This window comes from Oncorhynchus mykiss, chromosome 7 (assembly GCF_057628025.1).
Source record: "Oncorhynchus mykiss isolate SJ-2025 chromosome 7, ASM5762802v1, whole genome shotgun sequence".
NCBI lineage: Eukaryota > Metazoa > Chordata > Actinopteri > Salmoniformes > Salmonidae > Oncorhynchus > Oncorhynchus mykiss.
The window spans coordinates 36569860-36586793 of record NC_143028.1 but is presented as its reverse complement, the minus strand read 5'-3'; the positions used below and the strand labels follow the sequence as shown (position 1 = coordinate 36586793).

General features: G+C 45.8%; 1 protein-coding gene across 2 annotated transcripts in view; it reads right to left on the bottom strand.

Moving 5' to 3' along the window:
• Window positions 1-16934, bottom strand: part of LOC110527783 (guanine nucleotide-binding protein G(i) subunit alpha-2) — a 165477-nt gene that overhangs the window by 4933 nt on the left and 143610 nt on the right. Inside the window, exons 5-6 of one of the 2 annotated variants that reach the window (XR_016497228.1) lie at window positions 7754-7882; window positions 1021-1275 (exon numbers count right to left, since the gene is read on the bottom strand). Coding sequence is in view for 1 of the 2 variants with exons in the window: in XM_021609289.3 (XP_021464964.1) it covers window positions 1021-1150; window positions 7754-7882 (259 nt within the window). In the remaining variant the exon portion in view is untranslated. The remainder of the gene's footprint in view (window positions 1-1020; window positions 1276-7753; window positions 7883-16934) is intronic. The other variant, XM_021609289.3, reaches the window with a different exon arrangement.

Below are 16934 nucleotides of genomic sequence, written 5' to 3'. Positions count from 1 at the left end.
TTTCCAACAAGTCAGTTTGTCAAAATTCTGCCCTGCTAGAGCTGCCACGGTCAAGTGCTCAGCCGCGAACGGCTCAGCCGCGAAGTGGTAGGCCACACAATCTCACAGAACGGGACCGCCAAGTGCTGAAGCGCGTAGCACGCAAATATCAGCTGTCCTCGGATGCAACATTCACTATCAAGTTCGAAACTGCCTCTGGAAGTAATGTCAGCACAAGATCTGTTCTTCGGGAGCTTCGTGAAATGCGTTTCCATGGCCGAGCAGCCGCACACAATGCCAAGCGTTGGCTAGAGTGGTGTAAAGCTCGCCACCATTGGACTCTGGAGCAGTGGAAACACGTTCTCTGGCGTGATGAATCACACTTCACCATCTGGCAGTCCAATGGACTAATCTAGATTTTATGGATGCCAGGAGAACGCTACCTGCCCGATTGCATAGTGACAACTGTAAAGTTTGGTGGACGAGGAATAATGGTCTGGGGCTGTTTTTCATGGTTCAGGCTAGGCCCTTTAGTTCCCGTGAAGGGAATTCAAAACACTACATTCAGCATACAATGACATTCTAGACGATGCTGTGCTTCCAACTTTGTGACAACAGTTTGGGGAAGGCCCTTTCCTGTTTTAGCATGACAATGCACAAAGTGAGGTCCATACAGAATGGTTTGTTGAGATCGGTGTGGGAGACCTTGACTGGCCTGCACAGAGCCCTGACCTCAACCCCATCGAAATCCTTTGGGATAAATTTGAACACCGACTGCCAGCCAAGCAAAATCACCCAACATCAGTGCCCGACCTCACTAATGCTCTTGTGGCTGAATGGAGCAAGTCCCCGTAGCAATGTTCCAACATCAAGTGGAAAACCTTCCAAGAAGAGTGGAGACTGTTATAGTAGCAAAAGGGGGACCAATTCCATGTTAATGCCCATAATTTTGGAATGAGATGTCCAGTAACGTGTGACCAGTTGAAAATGTGTGGATCATAGAAATATAGTAGGATAGGATAGGTGACTCTTCCTCCTCACCATCTCCTCATCCTCAGCCAGCACCAGGTCATAAGCACTCAGCGCAACACAGAAGATAATGGATGTGACTCCTTCAAAACAATGGATCCACTTCTTCCTCTCTGAGCGTTGGCCGCCCACGTCAAACATCCTGCAGGAGAGAGAGAGAGAGGGAGAGAGAGAGAGGGATGGGGGGAAAGGGGGGGAGAGTAAGAGAGAGAAAGAAAGATGGAGAGAGAAAGAGAGAGATGAAGGTTGTAACACCAAAATAGGTAGCTTGAAAAAATGAAAAAGGGGGTGAAGTTGATAGAGGAGAGAAGTAGAGAAGAAAAAGGGATTGGGATGGGGGGGGGGGGGGGGGGAGAAAGTGAGGGAGACATTCCGTCCCAGGCCATGCATTAACATTTCATGAGATTGTTCTCAGAACAAAGGCGGCTCGGGAGAGAGACAGAGAGAGCTCCATTAGAGATGCTGGGCCGTGATAAAAGACCGCAGGGCCAACACAGGAAGCCCTCAGGGGCGATATGTATCAAGCATCTCACAATTGGAGTCGTGATCTAGAATCAGGTCCCCCCCCCCTGTCCATATAATTACATTCATCGTAATTTAAAAGGCACAGGGGCAAACGCTTGAATTTTACTCTGAGTGGTCAGACGCTTGACACTTAAACACTGTAGACACATTACACTGTAACAGAGGCTCTACCAGGTGAACACGCCACACAGGTGTGAATACACTGGTTATCAGGGGATGCTGAGGTTATACACCTGCTCGAGCTGTTATTCCCGCTAACAACACAGCCTCTCTATCACACATTAATGACCCACTATACTACAGAGAGCTTCAACCTGCACACATGGGTTTTTACAAGATGAAGATGATCTAGTTTAGAACTAAGTGACAGGATCGACTGTCCCGTGGCTCTGTCAACAACCAAAATGTGAATGACTTGGCATGAAATCATCTGTGCCTCTATAATATTATCATCCACAGTCCTTGACAATGAGCTTGACATGTCCACCGTGAACGAGTGTTCATGTCCCATGTACTGGTCCACAAAGATCAGTGTGTGTATATAAAGGGACTGAGTCCAGTATGCTTCATTAGTTTGAGATATTCATTTAAGAATGGGTAGTACTGTAATGCTGCTGCTGTTGCTGTTCTGCCTCTCTGGGGCATGGGCACAGGGAGAGAGTGGAGAAGTTGGAGAGAATGACATCACTGAACAGGGTCACGGGAATGGGGAGAGAACCACGGCTGCTGAGACTGCTGAGAGGCATGGTGGTAGAGCAGAGAGTGGAGCTGAGGAACATGGCAGCCAAAGTGACAGCCAAGTAGAGGAGCTGAAGAAAGAGGTAATGGATCAGAGTGAAGTGAGTGTCACTAAGAGTGAACTGCACTTCTACAAGAACAAAGTAGAGGAACTGAAGAGCAAAGACGCAGCCCAAAGAGCAGAACTATTCACCATGGGCCCGATTCAGACTTAGGAAACGTACGCCTTTCTTTTTCACAACTTTCCTATGCACTTCTCAGTAGTTGGTATTCAGACGTGGTTCCCTTGCGCGCACTGAATATATTTAATTCAACAGCTGCTCTCTATATCCCCCCCACAATCGCATAAAAGAAACACACAGACCGGACAAGTAGGTGCTGGACTATGGACTATGGTCATTGTAGTTAATTACCACATTTTCTGCACTTATGTCACGCCCTGACCTTGGAGAACCTTTTTATTTCTCTATTTGGTTAGGTCAGGGTGTGATTTGGGTGGGCTTTCTAGTTTTCTATTTTTTTGTTTGCTGGGTATGGTTCCCAATAAGAGGCAGCTGTCTTTCGTTATCTCTGATTGGGAATCATACAGGCAGCCTGTTTTTTTCACATCCTGACCTTAGTTCCTTTGTTTTGTCTTTTGTTTTAGTATGGTCAGGGTGTGAGTTGGGTGGGTTGTCTATGTTAGTCTGTCTATGATTTTCTATTTCTTTGTTTGGCCTGGTATGGTTCTTAATCAGAGACAGCTGTCAATCGTTGTCCCTGATTGAGAGCCATATTTAGGTAGCCTGTTTTCCATTGTGTTTTGTGGGTGGTTGTTTCCTGTTTAGTGTTGTTTTGTCTAGTGTTGCATATTTCATTAAATAATATGAACACTTACCACGCTGCACCTTGGTCCTCCTCTCCTTCCCCAGACGACAAGCGTTATAGTTTTCCACCCTAGTTTGTGGGATGTTGTTTTTGCACAGTAGCTGTATAGCCTTGCAGAACTTAACGTTTTTTTTTCTCTTCTCCTTTGTTGTTTTTTGGTGCTCATTCTAATAAAGTACGATGAACACTTTCCACGCTGCGCTTTGGTCTCATTCCGACGATGGACGCAAGAACAACTTAACTATGTAGAATATTGGCCTGTTGGAAACTACAACTCTTATCTCTACAGAAGCTGTGCAATGTGCACATTGAGCTCACAGAACAAAATTGGATTTCAAATAATTACACCGACTTGGTCAATTAGCTGTTTAAAAAACAGAACATTACAGGAGTTCGCTGTCAGTGCGCATGGATTTCCATAGGATTTGGTCTCCAAATTTCATCCCCTGCAAATTATGAAGCCAGAGGCCTACAGTACAATTAGAATTATGAAAAATATTTATACTTCACTGTGGAAAAGAGGCTGAAATACCAGTCTTGTTGACAAGCTTTTACTTTTGCTGAAATATGAGTGGTTTCACATTTGTCTCCAGAGATCATTAGGTAAAATATACGTAAACAATTGTCAATTAGCCTATATTTACAAACCCCTTATCCAAACAGATTACTCATTTACATAGCTTTTATCAGTTTATAAATTACAGTGCATGGAGTTGGTGTTATTTCTATCAGAAAAAAAAATGTAGATGTTGTTCCACTTGGAACCACTTGTGCTGATAAAATACAAATCAAAAGGTACACAGTATTTAAAAAGGATTGCTTTAGATAAATTAACAGAAAAATTGAACAACTCCCTGATCAAATTAGTAGGTGTGGGTGTGTTTTCTGGGGTTGAATTAAAGGCATTCAGTGAGGGAGGGAGCCACAAACCTTGTTACTCATCTCCATAAGGTAAGTCTGAATACCAACTACTGAGAAGTGTGTAGAATGGTGTGCATAGGAAAGGCATACATTTCATAAGTCTGAATCAGGCCCACAGTGAATAGTTCTGCTGTTTTGGGCTGTATCCTTGCTCTCCAGTTCTTCTACTTTGTTCTTGTAGTAGTGCAGTCCAGTGTTGAAGCTCAGCTCCATTCTCTGATCCATCACCTCTTTCCCCAGCTCCTCTACTTGGCTCTCACCGGCTGTCACTTTGGCTGCCATGTTCATGTAACGACCCAAGCTGATACATCGGAAGGCATGGGGTTCTCTGAGCTTAAATTGTTTCTGTATATGTAATCAGAGATAGCGACACAAAACAAACAGACATAGCTAGTGAAAAAAAAGTATACTTTCTTCTTTCATTTTCTCTCTAATGTACCACATCTCTTTTCTTTTTCTGTTGCCGTTGTCATTTTTATGCCATTCATTCTGTTGGTATTTTCCTGGAGATTAGTTACCATAGCTACAGTCGACGGGATGGAGATAAAAAGAAGTGTCTTTTTTTCTTATCGATTGTCCCCATGTATTATTCATCCCTGACATCGTGTCTGTGACAGAAGGCAAATGTCAGCCAGCCCAGTGCTCTGAGTTTAGCTGGAACCAGGTCACTGTGGACTCATGTCAGACCTCTTACACAGACAGACAGGAATGACCTGATTATCACCATGTTTCTCATCATCTATCTGGCTGTTTGAAGCCCATGCCACTGAAACTTGAATGGATCTGCCATTGTATCAGGTGTGATGATGTTATTAGTTGACGCTACAGTTGTCAGCAACACAGTGACAACCAAACTGTAACAAGTCTGATGGAAGTATGAGATGTCTTAAAGAGATGTGCCTGGGTTACTGTCATCTCTGAACCTTGACTCCACAACGTGCACCTCACACTAGACCAACTAGCAGCTCATGTTCATGTACCAGTGCTTTCCAGTAGCATCTCTGCTCTGCTATCAACATTGTGTAAATTACAGACGAGTTCAGATTTCACTCTGAAGTCAAATTAATGGTGATACAAATAGAGCTTTGATTAAAAAATTGTTGCGTCCCCCTCAGGCTGTTCAGAGCCAGGAAGGCAGAGGGGGTCTCACAACACTTCCTGGTCAGCCAGAGGTCACACACTCATTCAGTTGCAACACAAACATGTAGGACACAGACAACCACATACACTTCGGACATATCTAAAAAAGCAACGTTTGAAATGTGTTCTACCCTCTTTTGGCTTCAAGTCTCGAGTGACTGGTGTTTTCGGGGAGACATTTTAAAATGTTGTGATTGGCAGAACTACACATGATAAGGAAGCCACACACATCTAAAGAAGGTTAAAGATAAGGGGGGGGGGGCAGAAAGATAGACCAGGGGCTGGTATGTTTATATTTGTGCAATGAATACATTTTCACATTAATGTAATAATGTAATGCTAGTCCTCCCGAGTGGCGCAGCGGTCTAAGACACTGCATCGCAGAGCTTGTGGTGTATCTACAAACCCGGGTTCGATCCCGGGCTGTGTCGCAGCCGGCTGCGCCTCGGAGACCCCATGAGGCAGCACACGATTGGCCCAGAATCGTGTGAGTTAGGGGAGGGTTTGGCAGGCCGGGATGTCCTTGTCCCATCTCGCTCGAACAACTCCTGTGGCAGGCTGGGCGCCTGCACGCTGACATTGCCAATTGTAAGGTGTTTCCTCTGACACATTGGTGCGGCTGGCTTCTGAGATAAGCGAGCAGTGCGGCTTGGCAGGGTCGTGTTTCGGAGGACGCATGGCTCTTGACCTTCGCCTCTCCCGAGTCCATACGAGAAATGCAGCAATGGGACAAGAATGTAACTACCAATTGGATATCACGAAATTGGAGAGAAAAAGGGGTGAAGAATATATATATATACATACATACAGTGCCTTGCGAAAGTATTCGGCCCCCTTGAACTTTGCGACCTTTTGCCACATTTCAGGCTTCAAACATAAAGATATAAAACTGTATTTTTTTGTGAAGAATCAACAACAAGTGGGACACAATCATGAAGTGGAACGACATTTATTGGATATTTCAAACTTTTTTAACAAATCAAAAACTGAAAAATTGGGCGTGCAAAATTATTCAGCCCCCTTAAGTTAATACTTTGTAGCGCCACCTTTTGCTGCGATTACAGCTGTAAGTCGCTTGGGGTATGTCTCTATCAGTTTTGCACATCGAGAGACTGACATTTTTTCCCATTCCTCCTTGCAAAACAGCTCGAGCTCAGTGAGGTTGGATGGAGAGCATTTGTGAACAGCAGTTTTCAGTTCTTTCCACAGATTCTCGATTGGATTCAGGTCTGGACTTTGACTTGGCCATTCTAACACCTGGATATGTTTATTTTTGAACCATTCCATTGTAGATTTTGCTTTATGTTTTGGATCATTGTCTTGTTGGAAGACAAATCTCCGTCCCAGTCTCAGGTCTTTTGCAGACTCCATCAGGTTTTCTTCCAGAATGGTCCTGTATTTGGCTCCATCCATCTTCCCATCAATTTTAACCATCTTCCCTGTCCCTGCTGAAGAAAAGCAGGCCCAAACCATGATGCTGCCACCACCATGTTTGACAGTGGGGATGGCGTGTTCAGCTGTGTTGCTTTTACGCCAAACATAACATTTTGCATTGTTGCCAAAAAGTTCAATTTTGGTTTCATCTGACCAGAGCACCTTCTTCCACATGTTTGGTGTGTCTCCCAGGTGGCTTGTGGCAAACTTTAAACAACACTTTTTATGGATATCTTTAAGAAATGGCTTTCTTCTTGCCACTCTTCCATAAAGGCCAGATTTGTGCAATATACGACTGATTGTTGTCCTATGGACAGAGTCTCCCACCTCAGCTGTAGATCTCTGCAGTTCATCCAGAGTGATCATGGGCCTCTTGGCTGCATCTCTGATCAGTCTTCTCCTTGTATGAGCTGAAAGTTTAGAGGGACGGCCAGGTCTTGGTAGATTTGCAGTGGTCTGATACTCCTTCCATTTCAATATTATCGCCTGCACAGTGCTCCTTGGGATGTTTAAAGCTTGGGAAATCTTTTTTGTATCCAAATCCGGCTTTAAACTTCTTCACAACAGTATCTCGGACCTGCCTGGTGTGTTCCTTGTTCTTCATGATGCTCTCTGCGCGTTTAACGGACCTCTGAGACTATCATAGTGCAGGTGCATTTATAAGAAGACTTGATTACACACAGGTGGATTGTATTTCTCATCATTTGTCATTTAGGTCAACATTGGATCATTCAGAGATCCTCACTGAACTTCTGGAGAGAGTTTGCTGCACTGAAAGTAAAGGGGCTGAATAATTTTGCACGCCCAATTTTTCAGTTTTTGATTCGTTAAAAAAGTTTGAAATATCCAATAAATGTCGTTCCACTTCGTGATTGTGTCCCACTTGTTGTTGATTCTTCACAAAAAAATACAGTTTTATATCTTTATGTTTGAAGCCTGAAATGTGGCAAAAGGTCGCAAAGTTCAAGGGGGCCAAATACTTTCGCAAGGCACTGTATATATATATATATATATATATATATATTTTATAATAACAATGTAATGCTCAGTTTGCCCCAATACACAAAGCCATACAAATAAACACTAGTCAGGTTGCCAAGTTTGTTCTGAGAGCCCTTACTTGAAGTGCAAGTCTTTGAAGGTGAAGTGTGTCTCCACGATGCCAGTGGTCTTGACTCTGGTCCGCAGCACGTCCTGCTGTGTGGGGATGTAGTCTGATTTGGCTATCCTCTCCATTTCATTCAGGTAGCTGCGGCAAACAGACAGATAATTATGAGGAGGGGAGACACTCACACACACTGGCAAGACAATAACACACACACACACATCCAAGCAGAGACACCAACCACAGATGTTCTCTGCTGTTCTGTTTTAGCACAACAGTGATTCTGGATTGGTTCTGTTAATCACGCACGGCCACATAGTCTGTGCGTGCTGTGTTTTTCTACATTTGTTCTAGGCCATAAATAGTCATGTTAGATCACCTCTCTCTCTCACTCCCTCTGCTTTCCGCAAAGGGAACATTTCTATGGCAACGGCACTTTTTCCCCCCGCTTCACTTCAATGGGTTTTTACGCATTATATTTGAAGCATTATGGAAAGCAAAATTGGTAGTTTGAGCTGTAATCCATGATGCGTAGAAATCCCAGAGCTGTCACTGGGAGTTAAGATGAGATCGGCCACTCCACGTGCTATTCGGTTGTATGTGAGGTGACATGAGATAAGAAGCTTCACATTCCATGTTGTCATTCAGATCAATATGTGTCAGGGACATCAGGGCTAAAATCAGATCTATAACGCAGGGCCATAGATCAGGCACCCCGGATGCGACACAAAAAATTCAAAGATGGAAAAGTCATCGGAGGTAGGGATGATTTCACTGTGTAGAACATTTCACTCTCTCACTCTTCCTCTCTCGCTCTGCTTCCCTCCCTCCCTGTCTCTTTCTCACTCTGCTTCCCTTTGTGATGTGGGAGGGCCGTAGCACTCTGTCTGTAATTCTGTTCCGTGCTGGACACAGCCTGTCTGCTCTACGGATTGAATCATCAGCCAGGGCCAGAGCTAGCTGGTACCCCAGCCAATAGTCCATGAACACAGCACCGACAGGGATACTGACTGACATGCTCACAACATCAGTAGAATGGATTTGGTTTTCTCCACTGGACGGTGTAGGTTTCCGCTATACTCCTTAATCAATGTGATCCTGGCAACGTCTATAGATATACAGTATCCACGCTTTACCAAGATCACATTGATAAAGGGGTATAAACTACTACATGGTATGGTGGAGCAAACCACATCCATTCAACTAGCATTCCAAGCAGAGCTCTATTCTTTATGATCAGAAAGTAGAGTATTGATCAGAGTATTGATCGTATAAACCCTTCTGCTCTGATGTTACAGACAGACAGACTGACACAGACATGCAGACAGACAGACAGTGACCATATAAAACACACTGTATGTAAAATAACTAATGTACACTGTAGCCTTGTAAAGCAGCAGGGATCCATTCTATAGTGTTCATCCTCATGACCATAGATTCCTCATTTCCCTAAATCAGTCAATACAACCTCTGTCAATAGTGGTTTCAGCTATGGGCCTGTGCTCCTGTGCCTTGAGACAATCGTAGATCCTCCAGCTCATTGTCACAAATGAGTTCATTAAGGAAAGGTGTCTGGTTGACTATCAACTTTTGAGTAGAGGAGCTCAATCGATGTATGAAGAAAACCGACAAGGTTCCAACTGATTCTGGATTGGATGGCGCTTCTGTCACCTTTAGAGAAGGTCACATAGTAGTTGTTATTTTCTGGTATAACTAATAAGAAATGCACGTTATATTATGGTCCTAATACAATAGATCATTTTAGGAGGGTTGAGCAATGTGTAAGTTAACTGGTACTGGTATCTCCAGATCTCTTCAGGTAATTAACCAACGAAGTACTGAGGGCTGCACTGAAAATGGCTAATTTGTCAATGCCGTTAAAATGATCAAAAACATAGTCCTCTATTGATCGTAGGTCCATTGTCATTTCTACACAGTTTCGATTTGGTGTTAGTCATTTTAAGTATTTAATTTGTTTCCCCCCTAAAAATATATGATTTTTACGGATTGGACCCCCTCGCGTGTTTGATACCCCTGGTGTAGGGTATATAGTTAACTCAGAGGGTGTCCTTAGTTTTCTGGAATTTCTCCTTTTCGATTTGCCAGGGTCGACTGCAGTCAGCGCTTCGTGCCCATATGGGTCCCATGGGTTACACGTTTGGAAAGGCACCCAGTGAATTTTGACATTCTCTTCCTGAGGTTTTGTATCAGTTATTTACTCTCATCTTCAATTACTAAAGCAGAAAGATATTTTAATGGTTAAAGTATATGTAAAGGATTTTGCTTGATGATGATGCTATTGATTGGGAAAATGACTGGGAGAATATATTTCCCTCATCAAAGAACCACAAACCATCAGTGAATTCATTTTAAGCTCTGTCGTAGGTCGTACTGGACACCACTTGTAAGATTTCAGGCAAAACGGGATCTAAGCGCAAACTGTGACCTCTGTTCCTTCAATACACTTGGCACATACAAACAGATGATATGGGGTTGCCCTGAGGTTTATGGGTTTTGGGAGGAAAGTGTTGTCTATTCTCTCTGACATGATTGATAAAACTGTACCCTTTGAACCAATTCCTCCTTCACCTAACGACGATTCAGGTATGCAGCTGAATGAGAAACAGTGTAAAGTGAAGTAAAAAAAAAACACGTTGTTCCAGCGCTGGTTGCCACCTCATGACCTTCATATAAGGAAATGGTTGGCCTACTTTCAGGATGTAGTTATGTTGGAGTTATCCCCCGCCCGCATGAATAAAGCTAAACACACTCCTATAGAAATGTGGAAAGTAGTTGCCTCAATTATCTCCTGGTGATGTCATATGGGTAAACAATTTTACTGGGTGTCATTTTTATTTTATTGTAGTGCTTGTCTGTTGCTTTGTTTTTGTTGGTATGTTTATGTTTTTTAATATTATGCGTCGACTGGGGTTGGGGATGGGGTGCCGCCAGGGTTATGTTTGGGATGGGTGACGTGACTGGGGTTGGGGATGGGGTGCCGCCAGGGTTATGTTTGGGATGGGTGACTGGGGTTGGGAATGGGGTGCCGCCAGGGTTATGTTTGGGATGGGTGACTGGGGTTGGGGATGGGGTGCCGCCAGGGTTATGTTTGGGATGGGTGACTGGGGTTGGGAATGGGGTGCCGCCAGGGTTATGTTTGGGATGGGTGACTGGGGTTGGGGATGGGGTGCCGCCAGGGTTATGTTTGGGATGGGTGACTGGGGTTGGGGATGGGGTGCCGCCAGGGTTATGTTTGGGATGGGTGACTGGGTGGGAATGTGGGGTTGTTCAAAAAGGGGGAGATTATTTTGTGTTCTATTGATTCTATTGTTTTATTGATTGTATTGCCTTTGTGATCCAATAAAAAAAACTATAGAATAATTCATTCACTCTGTTCTCTTGAAGCGAATGATGCATGCTAGGACATTCATCAACCTTGATATATAATCATTAGTGTGAGAGTGTATGGAGAAAACAGCATATGAAAACCAATGTAAAACCTAAGGGAATCTGACTCTCCTTGGAAGTCATCCTAGAGGTCATCCTTGACCTTAAGGCTGACCCCTGCAGCTTGACCCTGCCCTGCAAGAGAGTCCTAATCCTGGGGCCTGCCAGGATGGAATCTCAGATAACTAATGAACACGTTATCATTCTTATGTTGTCCGGACAGCCAACCAGCAAGACAGAGCCATATGAGAGAGTCAGAGCATCAAAGCTAGGAGGAGGATCATGATTTAGAGAACGTTTCAGAGATTTGTCTGCTGATGCTTCCCCCTGTGGAGTAATGTGACAGGTTTCACACAGCAGCAGATGGGAGAGGAGATGAGAGCAGGAGAGGAAAGGAGAGGAGGGTGAGGAGAGGAAAGGAGAGGAGAGGAACACATTACCACCATACATCAGTCTAATGGGAGGCTGGCCAGAGGTATTACACAGTCCTGAGTAAACCTGATATGATACATACAAGCAATCGATCAATCCAACTGCCATTGTTATACCATCATGGTAAATACCCAGCCTTCTTCTCTAGGAACAAATGAATGATCCCTATGTTTCTGTGATGCTATTAAAGAGGAAATTGGCAGACAAAGCCGAGTTGTTCAGCTGTATGCAAAGTAGATGGGTGCTCGTTTTCCAGTTTGAATAAAAAATAAACTAGCAGCAGGAGGGGATAGCGAGATCTAACTGGTGGTAAATGTTGGCCTCCTGGTGTGTGTGCAGATTGCATACTGATTGTAGTAGAGGAAGGGAAGGGATGGAGGGAGGAGTTGATATTGAAAGTCTTTCTGTTTGTCAAACCCTGATCGGTTTTACCTGACTTTGTGCTTGTCTCCACCCCCCTCCAGGTGTCGCCCATCTTCCCCATTATTCCCTGAGCATTTATACCTGTGTTCTCTGTCTGTTGCCAGTTCGTCTTGTCTTGTCATGTCTTACCAGAGTGCCTTCCCGTTTTCATGTTTCTCAAAGGTTTATTTCCTAGTTTTCCCGGTTCTGACCATTCTGCCTGCCCTGACCCCGAGCCTGCCTGCCGTCCTGTACCTGCCTGATTCTGACGTGATTCTGAACCTCTGCCTGCTCGGACGCCAAGCCTGCCTGCCGTCCTGTACCTGCCTGACACTGACCTGATTACAAACCTCTGCCTGTCCTCGACCTGCCCTTTTCCCTGTGTCAAAATAAATGATTGAGAACTGCACTTTCTGCCTCCTGTGTCTGCATCTGGGTCATATCCTGAGTATTGACAGTACAAACTGGCAATAACTGACCCAGCAGACTCAGACCAGCTCCACAATACTGTCTCCCGGCAAGAAGCCACCATTGGAAGACATGAGGAGTTACTGCAATGTCTTATGGAGGGACTCCATATCCTGGCAGAACGCCATGACCATGCGTTCGATACATTGCTGGAGCAATTCTGCGGATTCCCTACAAGGCAGCAAGCCACACCAGTAATTCCCCAGACTCTCAGCAACACCACCACCAGCGGCACTTGTTCCCAGCATACCACAGTGTCCCGAGAACCCCGCCTACCTCCCCCGGCGTGCTACACTGGAGATTCTGAAACCTGCCGGGCCTTTCTCTCCCAGTTCTCCATCATCTTCGAGCTACAGCCTTCGTCGTTCCTTTCGGACCGCTCGAGGATAGGGTACCTCATAACGCTGATGTCCGGGAGGGCACTTGCCTGGGCTACGGGCGGTGTGGGAGCAACAGTCCACCGTCTGCCTCAGTCTGGAGGAGTTTGTGGCGGAAGTACAGAAGGTGTTCGATTCTCCGTTGTCCGAGGGAGAGGGTGCTCGTAAATTGCTCCAGCTACATCAAGACTCCCGTAGTGTGGCAGACTACGCAGTGGATTTTCGTTGGTGACTGACAGTGGCGGCTGACAGGGCCTGGAACACGGAAGCATTTTTCGACATGTTCCTTCATGGAATATCGGAGGTGATCAAAGATGAGTTTGCAGCCCAGGAGCTGCCCATGGACCTCGACTACCTCATAGCCTTGGCCATCTGGATTGATAGGCGGCTACGAGAACGTAGGCGGGAGAGAGAATATGTTCCCTGTCGCCCTCGCTCACCCTCGATTCTCGCCTCGCCTCAGAGGAATCCCGGAAACACTCAAAGTAATTTACGAGAGAATCCGATGTCACGCCGAGGGTGGTCGACTCGCCTCCTCTAGAGCCCAAGCTACTGGGAAGGGCTCGATTGTCTCCAGATTAACATTTATGCTGAACACCAGGAGCTGTCTGTATTGCGGGACTACAGAACATTATATTTCTACCTGTCCATTAAAAAGACCAGGCTCATCAATAAGAATGAGTACTCTGGTGAGCCGTACGGGGATTTTCCAATCTCCCATTACTCGCACCCATCTCTATTCCACCCTGTTGTGGGGGGACCGGGCCAAATCACTCCGGGTGCTCATTGACTCTGGGGCCGATGAAAGCTTTATTCACGCTACCGTGGTGTCGGAGCTGGGCATCTCCACTCAACCCCTCTCCATTCCCATGGACGTCAGAGGGCTGGATGGGTGCTCTATTGGCAGAGTCACCCGCACTACGATTCCGATCGACCTACGAGAATCAGGAAATCACACAGTGCATAGAGTTCCTGCTCATAGATACTCCCCACGTACCCGTGGTTTTGGGATATTTATGGTTCCAGAAGCACAATCCCCTGATTGACTTGGCTACGGGTTCTATCGTGGGTTGGAGGCCGTTCTGCCATGCCAAGTAGATTGGTCACGAAAGTCAGAAAAGCAATTAATTAAATCGCTTACCTTTGATGATATTCGGATGTTTGCACTCACGAGACTCCCAGTTACACAATAAATGTTCCTTTTGTTCCATAAAGATTATTTTTATATCTAAAATACCTCCATTTGGTTAGCCGGTTATGTTCAGAAATCAACAGGCTCAAGCGGTCACGACATCGCAGACTAAAATTCCAAATAGTATCCATAATGTTCGTAGAAACAGGTCAATGATTTTTATAATCAATCCTCAGGTTGTTTTTACAATATATAATCGATAATATATCAACCGGGAATGTAGCTTCTTCAGAGAGAGAGAGAAAATGGATGCTCCAAGCTATTGTGCATACAAAACGCTGCTGTCACCCAGCCATACAATGACGCGGTGTGATCTTTCTCGCTCATTTTTCCAAATAAAAGCCTGAAACTATGTCTAAAGACTGTTCACACCTTGAGGAAGCCATAGGAAAATGAATCTTGTTGATATCCCTTTAAATGGAGGCAAGGCATTCAATGGAACAGAGAGCTTTCAGGAAAAACAGCACTTCCTTGTTGGATTTTCCTCAGGTTTTCGCCTGCAATATCAGTACTGCTATACTCACAGACAATATTTTGACCGTTTTGGAAACTGTCGAGTGTTTTCTATCCAAATCTGACAATAATATGCATATTCTAGTTTCTGGGCCTGAGAAATAGGCAGTTTCAATTGGGTATGTTTATCAGCCAAACACGAAAACACTACACTCAAGAGGTTAAAGCGAAGAAGTGTGAATTCCATCGCTCCATCATCTCCTTCCTAGGATACGTCATCGCTGCAGGGTATATACAGATGGATCTCGACAAGGTGATCATTCAGGGTGCAGCTGCAACATTTTCTGGAGTTTTCTCATTTCTACCGCCGATTCATCCAGAGTTACAGCATCCTGGCTTCCCACCTCTCAGCACTCACCTCTCCCAAGGTTCCGTTCACATGGTCTCCAGCAGCTGACCAGGCGTTCTTGGACCTCAAATGTCGATTCACTACAGCCCCCATCTTAATGCATCCGGACATGCCCTGTCAGTTTGTGGTGGAGGTCGTAGCCTCAGATGTCGGAGTGGGGCCATCCTGTCCCAGCGTTCTGACTAGGACCAAACGCTGCACCCCTGCGCTTTCCTCTCCCATCGCCTCAAATCTAGGCAGGTTCGTTGGGCCCTGTTATTCACTTGTTTCAATTTCACTCTCTCCTACTGCTCGGGGTCGAAGAACATGAAGCCTGATGCACTCTCACGGTTGTATTTCCCCGCAGCTACTCCATCTGACCCAAGAACATCCTCCCTACCTCCTGTCTACCGGCTGCAGTCGTCTGGGGTATAGAGAGCCTGGTCTGTAAGGTGCAGCATTCCCAGTCCGAATCCGAGGGGGCTAAGCGGATGTTTGTCCCGGACTCTGCCCATTCCCCGGTCCTGGAATGGACACATTCCTCAAGATTGACCTGCCATCCAGGCTCCCGTAGGCCCCTGGCTTCAACCACTCCCTTGTTCCTCACCGCCCTTGGTCCCATATATCCCTGGACTTTGTTACTGGGCTTCCCGGCAACACTACTATCCTGACGGTGGTGGATAGGTTTTCTAAAGCCGCCCATTTTATTCCCCTTCCCAAGTTACCCTCAGCCAAGGAGACGGCTCAGCAAATGGTGCAGCACATCTTCCGGATCCATGGACTTGCGGTTGACATTGTCTCTGATCGTGGTCCCCAGTACTTGTCCTGGTTCTAGAAGGCGTTCTGCACCCTCATTGGGTCGTCACCCAGCCTGTCCTCTGGTCTCCACCCCCAATCTTACGGCCAGTCAGAGCGAGCCAATCAGGACCTGGAGATGGCCCTTTGTTGCCTCGTCTCGGTCAACCCCACCACCTGGAGCCAGCAACTCATGTGGGTGGAATACGCCCATAACACCCTTCCCTGCTTGTCCACTGGTCTCTCACCCTTCGAGCTCAGATGTTCATCCGCCGCTGTCACTATACCTGGAAGAGAGCCCGGGCTGCTATTTTTGAAGACCACGTCCAGGTATCGTGACAAGCGAATCGCCACCAGACCCCTGCTTCCCGCTATCGGCATGGGCAGAGTGTATGGCTGTCCACTCGGGACCTGCTCCTCTAGGTGGAGTCCTGTAAACTTTACCCCTGTTTCATCATCACTGGAGATTCCGTTTCCCCATCTCTAAAATCCTTAGCCCCTTTGCTGTTCATCTTCTGTTGCCCCGCACCCTCCGTATCCATCCTATGTTTCATGTGTCCAAGATAAAACCTGTGTCTCACTGTACTTTGTCTTTTGTACTATTGCCTCCTATGTCTGCATCTGGGTCATATCCTGAGTCGTGATACTGTTCCCTGAAGGAGGGAAACGAGGAACAAGACAGCTATGGGGAGTTTGCTCGTCAGCGCCCTCTACTGAAGAACATTAGAATCACGCACGTCAAGAGCAATGACTGGTGGGAAGTCAATGACCTGAGAACGAGGGCCAGACTTGGGGACAGACTTGGTGGAGACAACTGAAGGTGTTCCTTGGTAACGATTACCACTCCACCACCTTTGGAAGATCTGTCTTGCCGAAAAAGGTTATAACCAGAAAGGTTAACATCAGTGTTCAAAACACTCTTTCTTAACCATGTCTCAGTAATGACCAACACATCTGGATTGGAGTTGTGAACTCACACATTCAATTGATAAATTTTAGGTAATAGGCAGAAAACCCAGGCTTTTACGAGAGTGAAGTGAAGCAGATATCAGAGCACAAGTCAGAATTGGGGCTAGCAGTGCCACTTGGGGGTAGTTGTCACAGCAAACATCTGGGAAGGGGGGCAAGGGGGGACCCCAGCCAGTGCCACCTCCCCTTTCAATGCGCTATGTGTGCGGGGGTTGCACACATTAAGAATGAACCCAGGAAAAAAACGTTATCATGGAGGTGATCATGCCCACC